Source organism: Medicago sativa, chromosome 8 (genome assembly GCF_051527215.1).
Source record: "Medicago sativa cultivar Bolivia chromosome 8, Bolivia_mono, whole genome shotgun sequence".
Lineage (NCBI taxonomy): Eukaryota > Viridiplantae > Streptophyta > Magnoliopsida > Fabales > Fabaceae > Medicago > Medicago sativa.
The window spans coordinates 12,741,822-12,763,549 of record NC_140756.1 but is presented as its reverse complement, the minus strand read 5'-3'; the positions used below and the strand labels follow the sequence as shown (position 1 = coordinate 12,763,549).

General features: G+C 33.4%; 2 protein-coding genes across 2 annotated transcripts; one reads left to right on the top strand and one right to left on the bottom strand.

Moving 5' to 3' along the window:
- Positions 1-1,027: 1,027 nt before the first annotated feature.
- On the top strand, positions 1,028-2,837 carry LBD22 (LOB domain-containing protein 22). The gene is made up of 2 exons (XM_085738706.1): positions 1,028-1,874; positions 2,362-2,837. Exons 1-2 carry the CDS (start codon positions 1,111-1,113, stop codon positions 2,507-2,509), a joined length of 912 nt encoding a protein of 303 aa, XP_085594832.1. The 5' UTR covers positions 1,028-1,110; the 3' UTR covers positions 2,510-2,837.
- Positions 2,801-8,755, bottom strand: HSP60-3A (heat shock protein 60-3A). The gene is made up of 17 exons (XM_085738705.1): positions 8,553-8,755; positions 8,244-8,375; positions 7,337-7,496; positions 6,777-6,952; positions 6,429-6,524; positions 6,242-6,346; positions 5,649-5,735; positions 5,470-5,559; positions 5,169-5,249; positions 5,013-5,081; positions 4,858-4,935; positions 4,522-4,617; positions 4,328-4,427; positions 3,925-4,028; positions 3,708-3,813; positions 3,466-3,544; positions 2,801-3,373 (listed from the first exon to the last, which is right to left on the bottom strand). The coding sequence occupies exons 1-17, from the start codon at positions 8,616-8,618 to the stop codon at positions 3,268-3,270; spliced, it is 1,731 nt and encodes a 576-aa protein (XP_085594831.1). The 5' UTR covers positions 8,619-8,755; the 3' UTR covers positions 2,801-3,267.
- Between the last annotated feature and the right edge of the window lie 12,973 nt (positions 8,756-21,728).

The following is a 21,728-nucleotide window of genomic DNA, read 5'->3' as shown; positions in this document are numbered from 1 at the left end:
TCAACCAAATTTGAGTTGAAGATTCAATCATAAGTGTCAAGAGAGGTGAGATGTTTGTTAGTTATGTAGCCACAATTGGTTCCATTTATCCAATATTAATACTTAAAATTATGTAGGCATACATGAAATTAAATTCTTTCCCAAAGTTGTCCATAGTGTCACTTTAATGATAGAAACTTCACCATATAGTTTTAAGAAACAATGTGGAAATTTTTGCGTTGAAATCAGGGGCGGAGCCAGGTTTTAAACATTGGGGGGACCATGTCTTAAAAGGTAGTATAATTTAGCAAACAAGCTTACATAATGGGCTTTTTTTAAAAGTGAAAAGAATTTTTTTGCCATAAAAGACAAAGGCCCAACATACAAAATGACACAAATGCTAATAATAAGGGAACCATATTCATGACCATGTGTAAATAGCAGTATATAATAATAGTATAATAGTAGTAAAAAAAAAATAGAAAAATTGGGAGGCCACGGCCACCCCTGGCCCCATGGTCCCTCCGCCATTGATTGAAATATTATCACTTTAAACTTCACCATATAATGAGATATATGTTAAATAAGTGGTTAATACATACATTTCCTTGTGCATTTTGTAGTGTAAGTAGTTAATGAACCTCAAATATGTGTTACAAAAATACCCTTCTTTTATTATCCAGAAAAATTATTAAAAAAAAATATGACAAGAATAGGTATTGTTCACCGTAAGTGCATGTACATACGAGGTCTCATTGTTGTAGAAAATATGTGTCCACTTGTAATTTGTCTTAATAAAATTATTTCACAATGTTAAGTAGCCAAATAGTAAATGAAGGAAAAAATAGAACTACTTGCATTGCATGATGCTAATTAAATTAACAATTGTCATTACAAAATTCTATATATGTAACATAATATATCCCACATTCCAAAAATTGACAAAGTTAGTTAAATCCGTTGAAGAATATACATTATTTAATTTGTCTACATACCTCAATCTATCCATATATATGTCTATGTCCTCTCCTTCCATTTCTCTCCATCTCAGAGAAAATTAATCTCCTTCCTAACAACCACCTTCCCCTCCGGAAACGCACCAATTCCACTTTTTTCTCTTCCAAAAAAACCATGAACAACAAAAACAACAATAACACCACTCAAGCATGTGCTGCATGTAAATATCAACGTAGAAAATGTGCACCTGATTGCATTCTAGCACCTTATTTTCCTCATGATAGACAAAGACAATTCCTTAATGCACACAAATTATTTGGTGTTAGCAACATTAATAAAATCATTAAATTTCTTGACCCTCCTCTTAAGGATCAAGCCATGAGGACAATCATTTTTCAATCTGATATGCGGGCCAATGATCCTGTTGGTGGTTGTTACAAATATATTCAAGATCTTCAAGCTCAAATTGAATATTATAAAATAGAACTTGATCTTGTTCATCAACAACTCGCGATTTTTCGATCACAATCTCAACAACAACAACAACCAATACAAGTTAATTATGGTGATCAAGTTATTATGAATTCAGACTCAATGTTAGGTTTTTATAATCCACCAGGATCTATTATTTCTGGTACCACGCCGGCTCATTATCATTACAATGTTCAAGAACAAGTTGTGCCACAATTACAAGAACATGGACAGGAACAGGAACAAGAACAATTCATTATGACTGAAGAAACAAATAGTAGTAGTGTTAATACAACTACTTTGCAAAAACATAATAATAATTGGGGGGCTATTTCTCTATCATCTTTGTCATTGCATGGCCAAAGTAGTAATGCTAGTGATGAGTATGATCATAAGCCAATTCTTGATATACCTTGTGATGAAAGAAATGAATTAGGGTTCGACTCCGGAGAAATACTTCACCACAGGTTTCTTTTTTCTTTCTTTTCTTAATGTTGTCATTAACTTGAAAAAGTTGCATTACCGACAGAAATATGGTTAGTGGTATGGGTTGAACATTGAAAGAGTATTATGTAGGAGGTTCTATCAATGCTTCTAACAAATTACTATCGAGTAATTGTTTTTCCTATAAAAAACAATAAATGAAATTGGTCTTCAATTTCTGCATTTCTATCACTTAACATTACAACTAGAGACGAATTTCATGTTTTTCTGTATGTGATTCAATTTTTTTCCTAGTAATATATGTCTATAATGTATAATTGGATTTGAAATTAATGGAATATTTGATATATGATGTAAAAAGCCATCATTGATTTAAACAATATATAAGTTGACAGAATAGACATGCATTTATGATTATTTGATGTTATATTGCTATATATAATTTTATACTGTTTTTGATTGACATGTACAACATCTAACATGATCCAGTTTTTGGCTAATAATATGCAGTGATGAAGAGGTTTTGTTTAAGATAGACGATGGATTAATTAAAACAGATGGTGACTACATTCAACAAACACAAGTTCAAGCTCAAGATCAAGATCATGATCTGAAAGGTGCAGCAACATTGTTTACTCTAACAAATTGTACCAGTTGATGATGCAGGTGTAAATTAGTATAGATTGCAGAAGATACGTTCACATTATTTTGTTGTCATTAGTCATGACATTTTGAGATTAAAATTAGTAGATTAGGCTTATGAATGTGCTTTTGAGCAGTGCATTTTTGACAGATGGAATAAAGAATGTTTGGATTTAAGAGGCAGAAAGTTCTTCAAACTTTGGCCTAGCTTCTACAGCTAAGATGACAGAGCTATAGAAGCATGTAACAATTCGTTGAATGATCAAAACATAAACGAATCTGGAAAATGAAATTTGGTGACTTTGAATTAATGAAATGAGATAGAATAGAATGGATTGATGTTTAATTGTTAAAATTACACTAAAGTCAACACAATTCATCCAAACCATGAAACAGGAATTTGCTTTCTTCCATTACAAAATACTCAAAATAGAATAAGAATTTTATTTCATTCCGCTACGCTGCTCTAGTCCATTCCGCTCCATTCATTTTTAAACATTAGCGTCGAACAAAAAACTGTTTCAAAACTTTTTGATTTGTTCTTGTGTTACACAAAGGATGACGGACACCTAAAGAATGGGACAAGTTTTAATCTTAACCTATTGATTATGATAACTTGAATAAGACATGAACTTCCCCTATGAAATTGAATCGTAGGCTGCATAATTTCAATCTCGCTCCTTAAATTAGACCCCCCAAGTTTAAACTTTAGCAGCTTCCTCGATAAATAGAAAACTGATGCAAAAAATTGCTTTCATCGTTTGTTGAAGCAGGTTAGTAGTCCAAATCATCCATATCTGGCACCCTTTGGGGAGGTTTATTCTTGTCACTCATATTCTCCACAATAGATGCCTCGGTTGTCGTCAGTAGCAACGAAACACTGCATTAGGGCAAAACAGAAAAGTTTAACATATAGTAATACTATGATAACATATGCATAGAAAAGATTGCAATGTCATTATATGATCTTACCTGGCAGCATCTACCAAAGCTGTTCTAACAACTTTAACAGGATCTATAATTCCAGCCTTCACCATATCAACATAGGTTCCTGTTTTAGCAGAATAAGCATCATAATTAAACAACCTTCTTTTTAATAGAAGTATAATTTTTCAGATATTTATTCTCAAATGTCAAGGTTCGATAAACAAGACAGCAAAGGATAATCACAATTGACTCTAATATAATCTCAATTGCGTAAACAGATTACTTACCTTTAGCAGCATCAAAACCCAAATTAAAATCATCTTGTTCCAACAATTTGCTGTGAACTAGAGTACCATCAAAACCAGCATTTGAAGCTATTGTATATGTTGGTGCCTGTGACAAGTAATATACAATATTAGAAATAAAGAAAATTTTCCAGGCAAAGTCAAAATAGTGAAAGGAATTAATGTGACAAAAAAAAAGTAGTGTAGCAACAGCACAAACCTTGAGTGCATTCTGAATAATCTGTACTCCTCTTCTCTCGTCCTCGTTTTTAGTTTGAAGGTTCTCCAAGACTTTGCTAGCATATAAGAGTGCAACTCCACCACCTTGATAAAACAATTACATACAAATTTTTAATAGATGAACGAGTAATCAAAAAGCTGTGAACAAGAATATGAAGTGCATGACACTGTTTCACTCTAACTATGGAATCAGTGTTGCCAATTGCAGATTGCAGAAAATAACAGTTTGTTCAAATTCTGCTATGTTACAATGTTATAAGTTATAACGGCACACGACAAAAGAAGTTTTTTCAAATTCCACTACGCTATAGTGCCACTATTTGACAACACTGCTCTGCATACTTGTACTTGTTATACCATCAGAAATGACAAAATTGAGTTACCTGGAACAATACCCTCCTCCACAGCTGCTCTAGTGGCATTTAAAGCATCCGTTACCCTATCTTTCCTTTCCCCAACTTCTGCCTCACTAGCACCACCAACCTGTAGATGTTTAGATCCATCGTCCATGTAAGGTAATGAATAAAAAATTGAATTAAACATCACAAACTAGTTGTTTTATGGATAAAAGACAAACTTTGAAAACAGCAACACCGCCAGAGAGTTTTGACAGCCATTCCTGTGCCTTTTCTTTATCGAATGTCGCAGAACTGTCGTGCATAGCTTCCCTCAACTACAAAATGATATTTGCTCATTATCATAAATAAACAAATTACGTTTGTTGAACCATTTTTATCAACAGCCTGCTATCGAAGGTCTAATTTAAGAACCAGTAATATTTTCATCAAAATCAAAGTTCTGTGATAAATTGATATAGAAATAAAAACCATTTGGCTAAATGACAAAAACATTTTTCAAGAAATAAAGGGTGCACAAATGAAATTTAGTTCTTCACAAAAATAAAGAAAAATACCTGGACACATCTCTCTTCAATAAACTTCTTATCCCCACCACCATGTAGAACAATAGTGTCATCAATGGAGACGGTAATCTGTTGCACATTGAATTAGATTTTTTGTAACACATTAAAGGAACCAAAGAATAGTTATGTTGGTTCAAGCCACTTGCCTTTTTTGCAGTGCCAAGCATTTCGGGCCGGACTTTGTTGAGAGGTATGCCGCGCTCTTCTGTGATGACCTGTTTACATATTCATTGTGATCATTTTCAGCATATCAAGTAGTCTGAACACAAAAACTGATTAATTAAATATAGGTAGAGAATCACCTCTCCTCCAGTAAGAATTGCAAGATCATCGAGACTTGCTCTTCTATTGTCCCCAAAACCAGGAGCTTTTATAGCACAAACCTAAAATACAAGAAACTCGAAATAAAGTAGAAAACAAATATATACAAAATCAAGTAACTTTGAGAATAAATCAAGTTCCAAGTAGCTTGCGTTGTCCCCAACACACAGACTAGAAAGAAAAAGAAGAAAAAAAAATGACAAGACATACTTCAAATATACCATCTGAATATTATTGACAACTGAAAATCCTCTTCAGATGATAAGTTTTATAAATCATTACCTTAAGCCCAGCATGATGCTTGTTGAGTATGAGCATAGCCAATGCATCACTGTCAACATCTTCCGCAACAACTAGGAGCGGTCTTTTGTTCTGATTAAAATTAAAATAGAAAAGTAAATAATGAGAATATTCAAATTGTATTGAAAATAAGCACGATGAATCAAGATTAGCTTATCTACCGTTACTGACAGCTCCAATACTTTCAACAGGGAACCCATGTCTGAAATTTTCTTGTCATGGATGAGGATAAAGGGGTTCTCCAATTCCTAACAAAACCAACATCACCTTTATTATATATGATGTAAACAAGTTCAATGAGGCCTTTTATTTATATATGATGTCATCATATACAACTGAATAAACCAAGCATACATATGACTAATTTATTCTACGGCTTATCACAAAGTCATAAGAATACATATTAATAAAAAAATCACAACTGACATACAGAAAAATTAATATAGCCTTCAGAGTAATGCGCCATAACACTGTCCTCAACAAATGATCACACGATTATAAGAAGAAAAACAACAGGGTCTTTTTTATAAAGGCACCTTTGCCAACTTCACAATAAATAAAGGAAACTTTTTTTTAGAGGAATAAATAAAGGAGACTTTGAAATACATACTAATAATAAGAAAAAAAATGTCCCCCCAAGTATACCATCATCATATGTTTATCACAGTAAATCAATTGTACAATAACATGCTACTGCATCTTTTGAGTATGTTTGCCATCTATGTTAGTGACAAAAGAATAAGTCTGCACTTACACATTTCTGAGTCTTCTGATCAGTAATAAAATAAGGAGATATGTAGCCTCTAGACAACTTCATTCCTTCCACTACTTCCAACTCATTATCCATAGTGTTCCCATCCTGAAAACATTAAAATCTTAGACAACCTGTATTGAAACTTTGTCAATAAAATAAGTTCAGTAAAATCGACAAATTTTCTTACAGCAACAGTAATGACTCCTTCCTTCCCAACTTTCTCCATTGCCCTTGCTATCAATTCTCCAATATCACGCTCCCCATTTGCAGATATAGTACCAACCTATTAGTCATATAAAATCAATGAATAGCCAGCGGCAAACAATTTAAAACAGTACAACGAATGGCACTTCATATATCTATTAGGAAGACGACTAGCGGTACAACCAGATTTTTGTCGGAAAAAAAGCTTAGATACATATCAAAATGCCTATATGTCTAAAATTGATTATAGGAAGCATGTAGACAAGCATTATATTGTAAATCAATTTTCTTAGCCAAAATTCATTTATTAACAGTGAATATTTCCTTGCACCTGGGTTATTTCTTCTGGTGTACTTATCATTACTGCTCTGCTTTTTAAATCAGTAATTACAGCATCAACTGCTTTATTTATTCCATTACGCAAATCCATGACATTAACACCAGCAGCAACTGATTTGCATCCTTCTATGAGTATTGCCTGAGTCAAAACGGTTGCACAAGTTGTACCTGGAAACAGAGAAGAAATGTTGGCTTGTAATATCTGAAGAAATTAAAATTTAAAAGCTTTGCATATGTATAAATTATAAACTATGGCCAACATGCAATGGGGTGGAAACTTTGAAAAGATATTATTTTTAAGCAACTTACAAAAATTGATAATTTAAGAAAATTAATCAAAGAGTGATAGCAACATTGGATATAGTTAATGAGTTTTAATGGACAAGTCTGTATTAATTTTCCCTGAGATTGAAATATATTATTATTTTTTTACTTTGAAAAAGCTTCTTGTAGGACTTATGCTAAAGTAACATTATCAGTAAAAATCCAATTCTCAATAAACACTTATAGGATGTTTTGAGGTTAAATAAAAGTTGAAAGAAAAGTAATCACCGTCTCCAGCAGTACTGTTGGTAGCCTTAGCCACCTGCTTGATGAGATCAGCACCAAGATTTTTGGCTTTGTCTTTGAATTTGATACTTTTGGCTACAGTCACACCATCCTTTGTGACCCTAGGGTTCCTGTGGCTTTTCTCAATTATCACATTTCGACCCTGACTCAACCAATTCGAAACAAAAGAAAATAAAGTTACTCTCCATCACTTCACCAAGTCAATTTCTCCAATTAACATTTGTAATCCAAATCACATTTCAACTCTTACAAACAAAAATGAACAAATTTTAAAACAAACAATACTGACCACCCATTGACAAACCTATAAGGTGCAACTAGCAACTAGCATGTGTAAAAATAATTACAAAAACAAAAATGGAATTCAACAACAAAACACGGTCTTGACCTATATAGCACATTTCAAATTGAAGGCGTGTCAAGTGTCTCTATGGCAAACACCGACACAAGTACTTACATTAAAAACATTGCCTTAACCTATGTAGCACATTTCAGATTGAAGGCGTGTCAAGTGTCTGTATGGCAAACACCGACACGTGTACTTACATTCAAAACACAGTCTTATTTAACCTACATAGCATATTTTAGATTGAAGTCATGTCAGGTGTCTGTGTGGCAAACACAGACACATGTACTTACATTCAATCACTTCCATTTTCTCAAATTATTATCAGTGCCAACATGAGAGTGTCGCAGCTTCATAGGTCATAACATAAGTAGTAACGGTACTAATGAGGCGGTTACATTCAATCATTTCCGTTTTCTCCAATTATTATCAATGCCAACATGTCAATGACAGAGCTTCATAGGTCATAACATAACAAGTATCTGTACTAATGATGAACATGAAAAATGAGCAATAAAAGTGAAGCAGAAAACAAGACAATACCTTGGGTCCCATGGTAACTTTGACAGCCTCAGCAACCTCAGAAACACCTTGAAGCATAGCAGCACGAGCCCCAACTCCAAAGTTGATATCTTTAGTCACATAATTCCTTCTTAACAATGCCCCATTATACACCTGCCACAAAATTCATCATTTTTATTTCAAAAAATATTGACCCATCAAAGCAAAAACAAAATTGAGATGAAAATTCACACACCCCACAATTCCAATTCAATAAAAATTCAAACTTTACATTTCAAAACACACAAAAAGCAAGTTTAAGAATAAAAATAAGATTGGTTATGGTCTTACGAGGCTTTTGTTCTTTGAAGTGGAAGAAGCTAGAGATGAAGCTAATTTAGAAGCGAATCGATACATTGTAGTTGCAGCAACGGTAAATTGTGAAGGTTGGGGAAAGTAGAGAAATGAGAACAGCGAATTGAAGAAGAAGCAAATAGGGTTTTAGAGAGTTAGAAAAAGGGTTTATGTTCTGTGATTTTTTTTCCCTGCCCTTTGATTTTTGTTCTCTAGAAACTTCCTTTTGATGGTCGACCCCCATAATTGTAAATTTCAAAAGGGATTTCTACAATGTGTAATACAAACAAGTGTCCGTGAAACATTTGGGTAGGGTTAACTTCAATATATGTTAAAAACTCAAAATAAGAAATATTTTTTAAAATTTTGTGCATTTAATTTATTAAAAAGTTAAAGATTAAATGCAATGTCAATAATTATTTCTATATTTGAATCATTAACTTGTGCCTTAAGGGTACAAGTTAGCATTTCCCTAAAACATTTGATAAAAAGTGTAAAATAAAAATTTTAATGTAGGATTTGTGTATTCAACACGTTAAAACATTAAAAAAAAAAATAAAAAAAAAAATTCTACATAAAAGTTTTTTTTGAACAAAAAAGAAAAACAAATCGTCTTTCCATTGCAACAACAGTGTGCTCTAGAGCACTTGTTAGCAAGACTCTTCTCCAATTTCACAAATAACTTCTTTTTTATTTTATTTGTTTTTCTTTTTTATTTGTTTCTCATGACACCAGAGACATATCCTTGGAGATAAAGGCCTATGGCCAAGTGGAGCAGGGAAGTCTAGTCTAGCAGAGCTTGAAGCATATCGTGGGATCCGGATTCCATAACTTTAGGGCGGGAAAAGTTATGTAACTTTGGATCGATTCCGATCGTTGGATGCATCCCATGGTCCATATATTGACTCGTATCCACCTCCATATTTATGTTAAAAAAATAAAAAAATCATAGAGTGACCCATTTAGCAACCCAGACCCGTTTCTTCTACCCATCCCACGACCGTCTTCCTTTAGCCTGCCATCGTACGCCATGAGCCGCTGTAACCTCCGTCGTTCTTGCCGCGCGTCGCTTCCTGCAACCATCACCGTCGTTTTATATCAACATGGAGAGAAATTAAAAGTGAATATTCAGATTCGATTTGCCATGTATATAGACTGAGAGGATGACAGTTCTTAGAAAAGGCCATGGGTGGTACGCTGAAGGATGGTCGACGGCGAGAGGGATGGTGATGGTTGCAGACGGCGGCGCGGTGAACAACAATCATGGAGGCAGTCTAAAGGTTAAAGGCAGCAGTTTGTGGGGGAGAAATGGGTCATGAATATGGGTTGGGTACAAGTACCGAGTTCTGTGAGACAATGGATCTCAATATTTTGTTTTTGTTTTTCTAACACAAAAAAGATGGGGGATATGTGGCAAGTTCTAAACCATGAGATTAAATCAAGGGTAAAGATTGAACAAAGTTACATAACTTTTCCCCCAAAAAAGTTATGGAATCCGGATCCCATATCGTGGTTGAGTCTTAGGAAGGGTTTGTGTATCGTCAGAGGAGGGGGTTCGATAGGTGGGCATGTTGTCGCCCTTTAGTATTTGTGTACGTTGTATAGGTTTTTATGATTTTGTTTATGTTTGGATTTGTATCTTCTTATTTGTATCTTTTGGCCATGTTCATTGAATATTTGTTTTGGATATTTTACACAATGTATAATATGTTATGTTTCGTTTCAACTTTGATGTGTGCAGATAATATAGTTTGATTTGTGTTCCAAAATTTGGCGTAAATTTACCAAAAAAGTGTGTTTATTCTCACAAACATAACCAATTTATGTGCTAATACAATTTTGATTATACAATTCAAACATGTATTTTACGTATTCGGATTATATAATCTGAAATTTGTCAACATATAAACCATAATTGCTCTTTGAAACTGGTCTGATGGAGGGTTTGACACATTTCAAATTATATAATCCGAACTATCAATATTCTTTTCAGATTATATTTTTTGAATCGTTTGAGAACATAATTACAGGAATTAGAATAATTTTGAAGTGTTTTCTGAATTTTTGGAGGATTCAGAATCTATAATCTGAATAGGGTGAAATGAGAAATGTGAAAAAAGAAAATATGCGTGAAAAACAAATAGGGTGAAAAAGAATTTCTCTATAAGTATTGTATTAAACTAACTGTCCCATTGGGTCTGGCTCATTTTAATACCATCCTATCGGTCACAGTTGATTGTTTTTTTTATGCAATAGTGGAAAATTGAATATTCCAATCTAAAAAAAAGAATATTCCAATCTTTTATAAAAAAAATACACCCAGATATCATTTAGAGTATTGAAGTTAATTTTATTAATGTATTTGAAGAAATATTTGGTTGGCCACAACCATAAATAATTTTTATTTGAACACACGTAAATGAAAAAAAAGTAAAAGAAGAAATACTTATATAATATTTTTATATAATATATTTTTTACAAAACTTAAATAATGTTTTTTTTTTGTACATCTTAAATAATGTTTTATTTCAAATAATTACTACATCTGTCGCTTATTACAAGTATCGGAACATTTTATAAATATACTAAAAATATAGTTAGTAAGTTTAATGTGTCTATTTTATATGTTGACCATCCAAATATATCCTCTGTAAAATAAGGCTAAATTATATGTATCTATTTTATATGTGTCTATTTTCTTTTCATTTTGCTTTCTTAAATTATAAATATTAGACAATTTGGTCACTTAAATTTTTTCCCGTATCATTTTGGTTACTTAACTTAGAAATATTGGATACTTTGATCTTTTTGGTTACAAACATTAGACATTACGATCCTTTCTATCAGTGATCAAAATGTCTTAACATTTGTAACTTAAAGGGACTAAAGTCGCCTACATTCATAACCTAAGGGATCAAAATAAAATGAAAAAAACTTTAGGGACCAAATTGAATAATTTTTGTAACTTAAGAAACTAAAAGGCAAAGGAAAAGACTTAAGGGACCAAAGCGGAATCTGAAAATATCATAAGGGATAAGGGAACAAAAATGTAATTTAACCTAGTATTAGTATGTAACATAGTAAATTGCATAATACTTGTATTTAAGGACAAGTAAATTCTAACCCACTTGGGTTGGTCTAGTTGTATTGACTTGAGTCCTGGAGTGTGCTCCTCCTTAAGCTCTCAAGTTCGACTTCAATTTCGATTCTCATCGATGTCAATTTAAGTGGACTAATTTAGCTTCTTAAAAAAAATGACAGGTAAATTCTTCAAAAGAATTTATAATTAGAGACCGAGAGATTCGATGATAAATACTTTTATTTGCGTTTCCCTAAATGCATTTAATTTGTGATGATGAGTAGTGACCATACAACTGTCTCTCACGTAATTGTGTGAAGTTGGTTGAGCCAAGCAATTTTTCTTTGAAGGAAATCAATTCATGATCTAAGAAGTATTATTGAGATGCAGTGGTGTTAATGTGGAATTGAAGTCTTGAAAATTGTGGAGGATGAGGATTGAAGTGAAGATAATGGAAATGACCCTTGCTTAAACCTGTCACGTGGCCTCAACTCCCAATTATAATTCTATCTTGGAACAATCTTTAAGGATTTCTTTGTACACCACCAGATTCTAAGTTTAAGCCATGTGGACCTCAGTCGGTTTTCTGTCAACTATCACACTACCATCTGTAATGTGTACTGCACTTTCTTCTCATTCTTAATGAACCGGTCACCTATCTTTTTCTTTCCCTTTTCGAAGGTACAACAGATTAGAGATTAGATTTTTATGGCACTCATATTATTTTTCAATATTGACAGAATTCAAGATAATGTTTTGTTTCCTTAAAAAAAAATAGAGTAATGATATTTTGACATCCATTTGATAACAACTTTGTTGACAACCTTGTTTTTCTCACTTCTTATTGTTCAAAAACAATGGAGAGAGAAAAAGAAAAAGAGAGGATAACAACATCATGTGAGTATGAGAGAGAAAGTTGTCCAAAAGTTGTCAAAAAGTGGTTGTCAAAATATCTGTTGGAACACTAGTTAATTCTAGTGAAGAAAATTGGAAAGAAAAACACTATGAAAGAACTAGTGTGTGGGTGTGACTTAAAAATGTCCCACATTGGAGGGTCACCCCAACTAGTAAGTGTTTATATATGGGTCGTGGGTTAAAAAAAATGATATATATATATATATATATATATATATTGTTACCTGAAAATGTTAAATTAATTAATTAATTAATTTAATCATTATCCGTAAGCGCTACGCGTAACAAATAAATTTGTTACGATCCGACCCAATCCAAAACGCGATCCAGAAACTTCCGGATATATCCAATTAAGAAACAAAACGCGTTTGCTTAAGGATTAAGCAGACTTAATCCCCAAGTCACTCGTTTTTTGTTACAAACTCTCCCTATAAAAGGAGAAGTTCCCCCCCACTCATTCTTCACACCGAAAAGAATTTCATTGAGTTGTCGGGAATTCTTTTCTTCTCTTCTCCCTCCGACTTGCGATAGCGAGTTTCTTCTGCTTCTACTCCTTTCTGTCCCTTCGGTATTAAGAGTGTTCTTAAAACCATAGTCCCTTGGTCTTAAGTTCATATTCCCTTCGATAATATATGATTCTTCGGAATATAGAGTACTATTAAGATCATATTAAAGAATGATCTTAACAGTATATATATTATTTTAATAATTTTAAGGAGAAATGGTGGTATCTCCATATTTGAGTGGTCGTAGTTCCATATTCATGTTTTGGAGAAGTTAGAATGGTGGTAACACCATATTTGAGTGGTCTCAGCACCATAATAGAATGGTAATAATACCATATTAATTTGAACGGTTTCGAATAGAGCGGTTACGTACCGTATCGAGTGGCTTCGATCAAACGATTAAGCCATATTTTGAGGGTGTAATTCTCGAACGATTTTTCTACAGTGCAGTAGTTAATCGAACAGTTGTAGCTGGGCTTGTTTTATCCTGGAGGCGGCGTGGTTGATAGTCTACCTTGCACAACTTTGGGTAGTGCCACGAAACGTCTTAAAGAGAGCGACCTGGTCGTGACTCAACCTAGTAACAACTTCGGTAGATGATAGAATTTGGAAATTCAAATTTAACAGTTTGGAAATCCAAAAACAACAATTTTAAGACGTTTCGATCTGCTATGTCTACCGAAGAAGTTACATATTGAGGTTAAGTTGTCCCTAAATACATTAAGGATAAATCAAGCTATAGATTTACATCTTTTGAATGAAAACGATGAAGTGATTGTTGTTTCAATCAACAACACTAAAAATTTATTTGATGAAAACAATAATTTGTTACAAAACAAATTATTAGTTACTAAAAATTATTTGATGAAAACAATAATTTGTTACAAAACAAATTATTAGTTACTAAAAATTTATTTGATGAAAACAATAATTTGTTACAAAACAAATTATTTGTTACAGAACCAAACAAGTTTAGTTTGTTACAAAACAAAAAAATTGTTTGGAGCAAAAAATAAAATAATGCAAGGCCGTTATTTTGTTATGGTGAATTCTAAAAGTGTTTTGTTTAAACATTGATATCACGTACTGGTTTTCAAATCTTTAACAAGAATTGATAAACATATGCATCAATCGCTTTAAATAATCCAAACTTGTAAATATGCAATAAGGAAAATAAATGGAATTGTGAAATTCTATTTATGTTTAAGAAAGAATCTGAACTTCAGATTTCTATTGAATAAGACTGAGTTGACTCAGACTTAAAGAGAGACTTGTGTACCATGCACTCTTGTGAAAAAGATTGCACTTTGATGGTATGTTAAAAATTAAATTCTCCTTCTATGTTATTAGTTGTGTGATTTTAATATTTGACATATCAAAATTGATCACGAACAAGTGTTTAAATTTTAAAACTTGAGTAACTTGGACTTAATTCCAAAGTTATATAATTAAACAATTTTATTTATTGCAGTCAAGATATATGAATCAAAAGTTCATATAAATTAGAATTTAGAGGATATGAATCTCTAAACATAATGATATGTGTTAATTTGATGACACATAAAATAGAAATGATAAAATAATATTTTTATCATATTTATTGATGACTGTGAACTTTGGAAAAATAAAATTGATATGCTTGAATGTTCAATTTTTTATAACGAAAATTGAAATTTATAGAGTACCCAAGTCTAAGAAAATTCTAATTAAGAAATTTTTGAAGAAAAGACAATCCAACTTGTCTTATTTTTTGAACTTGGGATTGTCTCGACTATATTTAGATCCTGGACCCCAAGAGAGTTGAACTCACTAGTAGAGCCTATGAATATGTATTCATCAGGTATGCGATAAATAACGAAACATATAGGTTTTATGACCTAAATGTTAAAGTGATCATAGAATTTAAAAGATGTCGAATTCTATGTAAATATTTACCCCTTTAACTAAAGAATAGTGGGGGCACTAGTGGGGGCTCTAAATGGGAGCACGACATTAGTGGGGGAAAATTAAATTTCCCTTTTAAAAATTAAGAACTAGTGGGGGCACTAAATCTGATCACATTCATGTTATCAGAAATAGTTATGAAACAGTTATGAAAACATCGTACGAGATGTTATAGACCTCAAGGAGGTAAGAAAGCTAAAATTGCTAAAGAGTATGAACTTGGTTTATACAATGGAAGAAGATCCATTAAGCCTTAAAAAGCTATATCCTTAATGGATGCTGAATTATGGCAAGAAGCAATAAACGGTGAAATGGATTTTCTAGAGTCTAACAAAACATGAAACTTAGTTGACTTGTCTCATAGTTGCAAAACCAATCGGTTGTATTTGGATTTTTGAAAAAAAAAAAGGAACTAAAACCTGATGGTACGGGTGATGAATACAAGGATTTCCTTGTAGTCAAAGGTTTTAGACAAAGAGAAAAATATAGACTTCTTCGACATTCATTCACCAGTCACGAAAATCATATCCATAAGAGTACTAGTCCCTTTAGCCGCCATTTATAACTCGATAGTACTCCAAATGGATGTGAAAGTTGCCTTTTTTATGGTGAGCTAGAAGAACAAGTCTATATGGAACAACCTGAAAAATTTTGCAATTCATGGACAAGAAAACAAGCTCTGTAAGTTAGATAATTATTTGAATGGTCTAAAATAAACTCCTGAGGAATGGCATGAAAAATTTGACATTCTAATGTTATCGAATGAGTATAAAGTGAATGAAAGTGACAAATAATATTTGCACGATCATATGTCTCTATGAAGACGGCTTGTTCATATTTGATTTAAAGATTCATGTTATGAATTATGTGAAATCATTGTTTATCAACAACATTGATAAGAAAGACCTAAAACAAAAAAAAAACAAAAAAAAAAAATTGAAGTAATTCTTGGTTTCAAGATTACTAGATCAGAAAAGATAACTTATTTGATAAATCTCACAAAGTTGAGAAGATCTTAAAGAAATGTAATTATTTCACCATAAATTTGCAATCACATATTAAGATCCAAGTGTAAGAACACTTGAGATGGAATTAGAATAACAGAATATACGAGCATCATTGGCAGCACTTAGGTATGCCACTGAATGTATTAGATCCGACATTGTCGATGTCGTGAAACTCTTGTGCAAGTTTACTAGTAGACGGATGAGAAGCATTGCCATGCTATAGAAAGAGTCATGAGGTGCCTTAAGAAGACTATGACTCTAAGATTACTTCACTAGGAGTAACATATTGTACTTAAATGGTACAAGATATAAAATAGAACATCTTTCAGATGAATATTTAGCGACTAGTGTTTGCACATTGAGCATCACTAGAGGAGTTGTTTGTTAAAACAAATGATATTGACTCAGTCCACTATGGAATGAATCTGGGATGAGAACACTAGAGAAAACTAGTGAAGAAGCAAGTTGGCTAAGATCCTTCCTAGCTGAAATCCCTTTATGGGAGAAACCGTTACCGGCTGTGTTAATTCATTGCGATAGTACTGCGGCTATTGCAAAGATTAAGAATCGTTATTGTAACACCCCGTTTTCCCAACATAAAAATTTCATTTAAAATCAGAGTATTTAATTCATAACGGAATGCCACACACTACTTTAACGTCTCAAAACATATAATAATAATTATCCTTCAAATTCAACATCATGAAAAATCTTAAACTGTTGCAGCGGAAAATAGTTCAACATTTAAAAGTCTTGGCACGCAGGCCTTATTGAAAAATCTCATAAATTAGTTCATAAAAGAGACACGTAAGGAATAGAAGTAAAAGCAAGCCCCATCTCGTTACGTATCAGAGCACCTAGACACCGACTGAGAGTCCACTCATGAACGCCTCTAATCTTTATTACCTGCACATTACCCACGGTCGAGGCAACATATACGCAGAAGGGGTGAGATTTCATAATCAATACATTAAGCATATAATCCAATAAAATGCATTTAACAACTTAAACATTAATAACATATCAACAATTAACAATTAGCATGTATTCCATTTCATAACAAATACAATCATCAAATACCATTACTAATTTTCATCACAAATCATAATCAACTTAACACTCAACTTGACGACACAACTCATCCTCGACCATGCAACTCTATCAACTCAACAACAACTTAACAACACAACTCATCTTTGACCATGCAACTCTATCAACTCAACAACAACTTGACAACTTAAACATCATGAACTTCTTGATATGCAAATGCATGTGGTACCAATCAACAACAAAATGAGCATAATAGGCTCTTCAACGTGTGAGCACAAGGGCTGCCGGGCCTAAAGCCCCCAACTTTAATGAGCACAAAGGCTGCCGGGCCTAAAGCCCCCAACTTTAATGAGCACAAAGGCTGCCGGGCCTAAAGCCCCCAACTTTAATGAGCACAAAGGCTGCCGGGCCTAAAGCCCCCAACTTTAATGAGCACAAAGGCTGCCGGGCCTAAAGCCCCCAACTTTAATGAGTATGCAATGAACTCAACTTCCAACAACGTAATCAACGACTTGTACAACTCATACGACTCATAATCATGGACAACTTCTTAAATTCCAACAACATAGACCGACTCATGCAACCTCAAGACACTAACAGTCGACAACAGAAAACAGCAGCAACATACAACAATTAACAACACTTGAATGTGTTAACATCATCTAAAGAATTAATTACATCAATATAAATATCATAAACATCATTATAGGATTCATGCAACAAGACTTCTAATCTCAGTCACCTGAACAGACTTCTGGAGCTTATGAAAGCATCCTAAACAGCTCTCTAACTTAATTCTAAGGTCAACTCAAGACTACACGTGCGAAAGGATCACATCGGGACAATTTTGGGCAACTAACAGCCTAACTCGCAGTGGCGAGTAACTTTGCTCGCAATGGCGAGCAAAACGCACATTCTGGGATTCCTAAGGTCCTGATCGCAATGGCGAGCTATCTTGCTCGCAATGGCGAGTGTTTGGTTACTCGCAGTTGCGAGTTGTAGTGCTCGCAGTGGCGAGCGATGGAGTCTAGCTCGCAATTGCGAGTGTTATTGCTCGCAGTTGCGAGCGATGAATGTCAGTACGGCCAGAAACCTAAAAAATCTCAACTTTTCACCTATTCTCATGTTTCTTTCATCCAACTAGCATCTAATTATCATATTAGGCAATATCTAAGGTCTGTATACTAATTTTGCCTCATTCTAACACCTTTTCATGGTTCAATCATCAAAATTGATCTTAACCCTAATTCCCAATTCTCACCAAAACTTAACCTAATCATGTTAAATTCATTCTACAGAATTACACCCTTAATAATATTGAAAATTAGTCTCACCCTTACCTGGTTATTGCAGAAAATCGACAGCCTCCTTGTGTTCTTCTCTCTTTCTGACTTTTCTCCCTTTTTCTCCAAAAACGTACGTAGTATGGTTTCTAACTTTTGTTGTCTATTTATCTCTCCTAATTACTCTTCTCACTACTAATTGCTCATCTCACAACACAACCCAATTTTTTTTAATATTTTTATTTTATTTATCATATCTTATTTTATTTAATAATAAAATAAGTCACACCAACATAACAACTTCACAACATCAATATACTTCACATCAATCTATAAAATCACATAATTTATCTATAAATCATGCAAACTATTTAAATTCTTAAATCATATAAATATATATATATATATATATATATATATATATAAATATATAAATCCTCATTAAATTAAGTAAATAATTAAGACGGGCGTTACAGTTATTACAAATGGTAAGAGACGACAGATAAGGCAAAAACACAGCACGATTAGAGAGTGTATCTCTAAATGGAGCGGTTAGAGTTGATGTTGTACGTACAAATGAAAACTTAGCTGATCCTTTGACGAAAGGACTTAATAGAAAGAAAGTTCGAGAAACATCCAGTAGGATGGGACTAATGCCTATAGCCCACAAGTGATGGTAACCCGACCTACATGACTGGAGATCCCAAGAAATAAGTTCAATGGGTAAAAACAAGTCATGAAGTGGTAGAACATGCTATAAGAGAAAGAATATAGAAAGCATGATCCTACAGCGAAAGAAGGATGAGGTAATAGTAACTCTTAATGAGATCTATACTCTATGTTGAGTGGGGTACACAGCTACAGGAGTACCCTTGATAGACTCACCTATACGAATGTGAAACTTAGGCCGGTCATATGGAATTTCGAGGCAGAATTCCTAGAGCATTCGTTAAAACCGGGATACACGTGCAGGGCCTTAAAACGCACGGGCTTTTAGAATACACCTATGAAAAGGTTTGTGTGTGGAATCTATGTCTGAGATAGAGTTCAATGCTGTAAGCAACTCTTGTTAAATCAGAATACCTTCCACTATGCTAAGGTTCAAGTTGTTGGCGACACCTTTGTATATTAGCAAATCTTATGGAAACGTTTTACGTTATTTCTCGAAACCATTTTGAAGTCAAGTGGGGGATTGTTGGAACACTAGTTAATTCTAGTGAAGAAAATTGGAAAGAAAAACACTATGAAAGAACTAGTGTGTGGGTGTGACTTAAAAATGTCCCACATTGGAGGGTCACCCCAACTAGTAAGTGTTTATATATGGGTCGCGGGTTAAAAAAAAATGATATATATATATATATATATATATTATTTTTTTGTTACTTGAAAATGTTAAATTAATTAATTAATTAATTTAATCATTATCCGTAAGCGCTACACGTAACAAATAAATTTGTTACGATCCGACCCAATCCAAAACGCGATCCAGAAACTTCTGGATATATCCAATTAAGAAACAAAACGCGTTTGCTTAAGGATTAAGCAGACTTAATCCCCAAGTCACTCGTTTTTTGTTACAAACTCTCCCTATAAAAGGAGAAGTTCCCCCCCACTCATTCTTCACACCGAAAAGAATTTCATTGAGTTGTCGGGAATTCTTTTCTTCTCTTCTCCCTCCGACTTGCGATAGCGAGTTTCTTCTGCTTCTACTCCTTTCTGTCCCTTCGGTATTAAGAGTGTTCTTAAGACCATAGTCCCTTGGTCTTAAGTTCATATTCCCTTCGATAATATATGATTCTTCGGAATGTAGAGTACTATTAAGATCATATTAAAGAATGATCTTAACAGTATATATATTATTTTAATAACTTTAAGGAGAAATGGTGGTATCACCATATTTGAGTGGTCGTAGTGCCATATTCATGTTTTGGAGAAGTTAGAATGGTGGTAACACCATATTTGAGTGGTCTCAGCACCATAATAGAATGGTAATAATACCATATTAATTTGAACGGTTTCGAATAGAGCGGTTACGTACTGTATCGAGTGGCTTCGATCAAACGATTGAGCCATATTTTGAGGGTGTAATTCTCGAACGATTTTTCTACAGTGCAGTAGTTAATCGAACAGTTGTAGCTGGGCTTGTTTTATTCTGGAGGCGGCGTGGTTGATAGTCTACCTTGCACAACTTTGGGTAGTGCCACGAAACGTCTTAAAGAGAGCGACCTGGTCGTGACTCAACCTAGTAACAACTTCGGTAGATGATAGAATTTGGAAATTCAAATTTAACAGTTTGAAAATCCAAAAACAACAATATCATTTCTGAAAAAAATAAAAAAAATAAGGGTCTTGCTAACAAGTGCCATAAGGGCATTGTTTAAGGAACCCAAAAAAAGAAACTATGCCTTGAAAATATAAGTCAAACACTTTTAAAAGTCATAACCGTACAATTTTCAATGCAAAAATTGCCAATTTTAAATGCTTAAACAATGCTTTTAGGGCACTTGTTAGCATTTTTCAAAAAATAATGTTTTGTTTGCAAGTATATGTAAGTGAATTGATTTCAGCGTATGCGTATGGATGTACATCTAAATCAACCAAGGTACAATCACCACCTGTTTTGCAAGTACATGTCACACTCAAAAACCAAATCAACACTCTCATTCTAAGATGTCGTACTCATTAAATTTATGTAGATACTATACTTTAAAAATGGTGAGATTCACATGAGTTTAACCCAATGAAAGAGAGAGTTAAGTTAAATTCAATAAAATAGTAAGTGTTGGAGAGAGTCTTAACAAAATAGTGTTCCAAACATTTCTAAAAAAAAATACATGTAATTTGACTTCTTTTTGCGACTTCTTTCTATTGTGTTAATAACACGCCATACTACTTTCAATGATTTTCTTATATTAGAATGTCCGAGGTAACAATTGTGCGGATAATTTGGCAAATATGGGTCATGCGCTTCAGCTTATTGTTTGGTTTGACACGCTTCTGGATGAGTTGCATACGGACTTCTTAAAGATAGAATTGACCTACCCAATTATAGATTTCCGTAGTTTCTTTTTTGTTTCCTTTTGTTCTGTTCTGTTTTGTTTCCTTTCAGGGTTTTTACCTAGTCCCATCTCTCCTTGTATGTATATATATATATTTCTTTCCTTTTTTTAAATAAATTTAGAGATTGGCAGGCATAGGACGGATGCATCTCGGGGTGCCAACCTAGTTGGGATATCGGTGTTACCTCCTGATGTCTTGTCTTTCTCCCTGCTTAGCAAAAAAAAAGGGGTATGATTTGTACATCTTTATGATGTCTCACAACACGCTATATTATGATCGAAATTCAAACTTTGATTGTTGCGTTTTGAGAGTTTAACCTCTTCTTCTAG